This window comes from Drosophila suzukii, unplaced genomic scaffold, assembly GCF_043229965.1.
Source record: "Drosophila suzukii unplaced genomic scaffold, CBGP_Dsuzu_IsoJpt1.0 scf_28, whole genome shotgun sequence".
Classification (NCBI taxonomy): domain Eukaryota; kingdom Metazoa; phylum Arthropoda; class Insecta; order Diptera; family Drosophilidae; genus Drosophila; species Drosophila suzukii.
In genome coordinates, this window is record NW_027255915.1 from 235,306 (window position 1) to 238,639 (window position 3,334).

Below are 3,334 nucleotides of genomic sequence, written 5' to 3' on the forward strand. Positions count from 1 at the left end.
GTGGCTCAAAATATAAACCGTCCACATGATGTGGTCAACTTGTTCGTGGACAGCCAAGCGGCGATAAGATCCATGCAATCGTCAACGGTCAGTTCCAAAAATGTAATGGCGAGCAGGGATGCACCAGATAGCCTCAGCACGACAAAGTCAGTGCGGATCTATTGGGTTCCCAGCCACCAGGGCAACGCTGGCAACGAGACAGCTGATGTTTTTGCAAAGAAGGGCGTAGAGGTGACAAACGGCAGAACGGAGAGCGTGCCTATTTCCCTCCAAAGCGCCTTGGTTTTAAAATACTCTAGTTGCGAGCAAGACCGACATATGTCGGCTCTAATACGCAATTATTGAGCAAAATTGACAAAAGCGATCGGCACTTCAGTATTTCTTTTGGTACTTAAAAATCCTTCTTTATTTTCTTATACTTAAAACGATAGGTAATTGAGCAAAATAATATTTTAAAAGTAAAATTAATATTATTCATTAGAGCTGCAGTAAAACTGGGATCGAGAATATAAACTAATTTTATGCTTTTGACGTGATTATTTCAGTTTCTTGCTGCAAATTTAGTGCTGCAAACAAATAAAAAAAATTAAAATTAGTACTCTAGCGTCTTTGTTGAAGCCCAAATCTTAACTGAGTTGGATTGATCGCCTCCAAGGTTATTTTTTTGAAATTTAACAGATCTAGAATATTTCAATAACTCGTACGGTCACTTTGTAAGACTAGCCTGGAAGGAGGCTTTTTTGGTCATTTTGAGTGTGTGTATAACATGGAGAAGAAAACGACATGAAAAATAATCTGCGGCTCAAGAACGTGAAAGAAGGTCTTTTTTTACAATAGACCAGGCACTGGGCAATAAGCATGAGAAAATCATTTTGTAGCCAACGTCCAGTGGATTTCTGAAATACGTGTCCAAGTACGTTTACCATTAAAGGAAGGACATCCCACCCTCGGATCATCTTTCAAAATGCCATCAAAAAGCTTCAACATGCTCGAACGCAAACTCTCACGCAACCCAGAGTTAAAGAAGCAATATGATGAACTATGCAGGAATACAGCGACCAAGGACATATGTCTGGCTCGAGGACATAAACTGGAATCATCAGTACTTTTTTATTCCGCATCATTGCGTTTTAAGACCGCAAAGCAGCTCGACAAAACTTCTCGTCGTGTTTGACGCTTCCGCCAAGTCGTCAAATGGCCAGTCACTGACCGACATCTTGATGACGGGTCCTACAATCCAACAGGATCTAGTTACAACTATATATTCATTCCGACTACACAAATATGTTTTATCTGGCGACATAAGTAAGATGTACCGACAATGCATGCTGGATGAACGAGATCGGAGGTATCAACTAATCCTTTGGAAAGGCGACTCCAAAGAACTGCAGATCTACCAACTCAAGACGGTCACATACGGGCTGTCAGATGCCCCATTCCTAGCTATTCGCAGCTTGGCCGACGCCTTTGCAAGTGAGTTTTCGATCGGAGCCAGCGTACTCAAGTCCGATCTATACGTGGACGACGTACTAACCGGTGCTGACGACCTTGTCCAACTGGATATCAAAAGGCGGCAGCTAACGGAAATGATAGAAAGAACGAGTCTCTTGGGATCCAAGTTTCACAGCAACTAAACAATCGGAAGTTAAGATTCAACTCGACGAGCCAGATACAGTAAAAGCACTTGGATTAGCGTTGAAGCCCTTTCAGGATACATTCGGCTTTCACCACGAGGCTTTCGTCAACGAAACACAGGCTCGAAGAACAGTTCTCTTAACCATTGCAATCAGAAGTTAAGATTCAACTCGACGAGCCAGATACAGTAAAAGCCCTCGGATTAGCGTTGAAGCCCTTTCAGGATACATTCGGCTTATACCACGAGGCTTTCGTCAACGAAACACAGACTCGAAGAACAGTTTTCTCAACCATTTCAAGGGTTTTTGATTCTCTAGGGTTAATCAGTCCAATTGTAATCCGTTGTAAGATTTTTCTACAAAATCTAACTCTTTTCAAATTAGATTGGGACGAGCCCTTAGAAGGCATCCTATGGATAACCTGGGAATCTCTTCAGGGAGCATTTAAAAATATCTCGAATCTATGCATTCCAATATTCAGCCACGATAGCAAAGTGCTCAACTTCGCAGACGCGTCGGAACGTGCGTATGGATGCTGCGTTTACATACGAGCTATGATGACACAAGGGATCAAAGTCAATCTACTAATGGCCAAATCTCGCGTAGCGTTAATTAAGGTACAAACGCTTCCTAAATTGAAGTTATGCGCAGCAGTTTTGCTACATCGAACAAGAAAATGGCTCAGAAGATAGCACCACAAATTGGAAAAGTCTAGTGTTGGACGGACTTCAATATATACAATGGTTAGAAATGCACTCCTCTCAGCTGTACTTCTTCGTGGGAAATCGTATCTCAGAGCCTCAGCAAGCCACAGGCCAAGTTGAGTGGCGCCACATGCCCTCAGCACAGAACCCATCTGTCAAAGTGTCGAGTGGTTGCTGCGCTACAGATTTACAGAAAACTATATGGTTTCAAGGATCTCAATTTTTGAAAGAAGACAATGCACTTTGGCCACACCACGCCGAGCCAGCTCAATCGGTTCCGGAAGTGCGAGCAAAGGCGATAAGTCTTTACATACAAGGAGAGCCCTCCCAGTTACACACTCATCCGTCCTCGGTCAAAAAGCTGAGGAGAACCTGCCGACTGCTCATTGACCAAATCAAGCTATGCGAACTATTGCATTCGTATTTCGCTTCCCTAATAAAGTTCTAGCTAACAGGGTCATAAACAAACAAAAAGTAGTCCACATCTTATCGCCAACTCATACAGCAATCAGTATACCACAATGATATCTCTCTTCTAAAGAAACAAAAGCGTTTTAAAGACAGGTTGCAGGGTCTTTCTGTATGTCTATATGCTTCTTTCACTCTTACGTGAACATATATGGAAAGGTCGAACGCTCATGTACACATTGCATCCATTACAAGCCAAAGTTGATGACTCAAATCATGGGTCACCTGCCCGCAGACCGCTTGACCGTTTCTTGTCTCAGAAGTTGACTTCTGCGGACCATTCATGACGTCGAATCGAATCCGGTGCAGAGCCCCATATTAAACATACGTAGCCATGTTCATTTGTATTTTCGTCGAAGGCTATACATAACGAACCAGTTTCAGATCTCTCATCGAACGTATTCTTGCTGTGCCTCCGAAGGTTTGTGTCCCGTCGAGCACTACCAAAGCGAGTGTACTGCGACAATGGGACTAATTTCGTGGGAGCATCGGATAAGCTATCTGAATTCAAGCAATTTATTTTGAACA

General features: G+C 43.0%; 1 protein-coding gene across 1 annotated transcript; it reads left to right on the forward strand.

Annotated features, from left to right (window-relative positions):
* Positions 1 to 1,031: 1,031 nt before the first annotated feature.
* LOC139354830 (uncharacterized) lies at positions 1,032 to 1,634 on the forward strand. Its single transcript, XM_070999073.1, has one exon. It carries the CDS (start codon positions 1,032 to 1,034, stop codon positions 1,632 to 1,634), a length of 603 nt encoding a protein of 200 aa, XP_070855174.1.
* Positions 1,635 to 3,334: the final 1,700 nt, after the last annotated feature.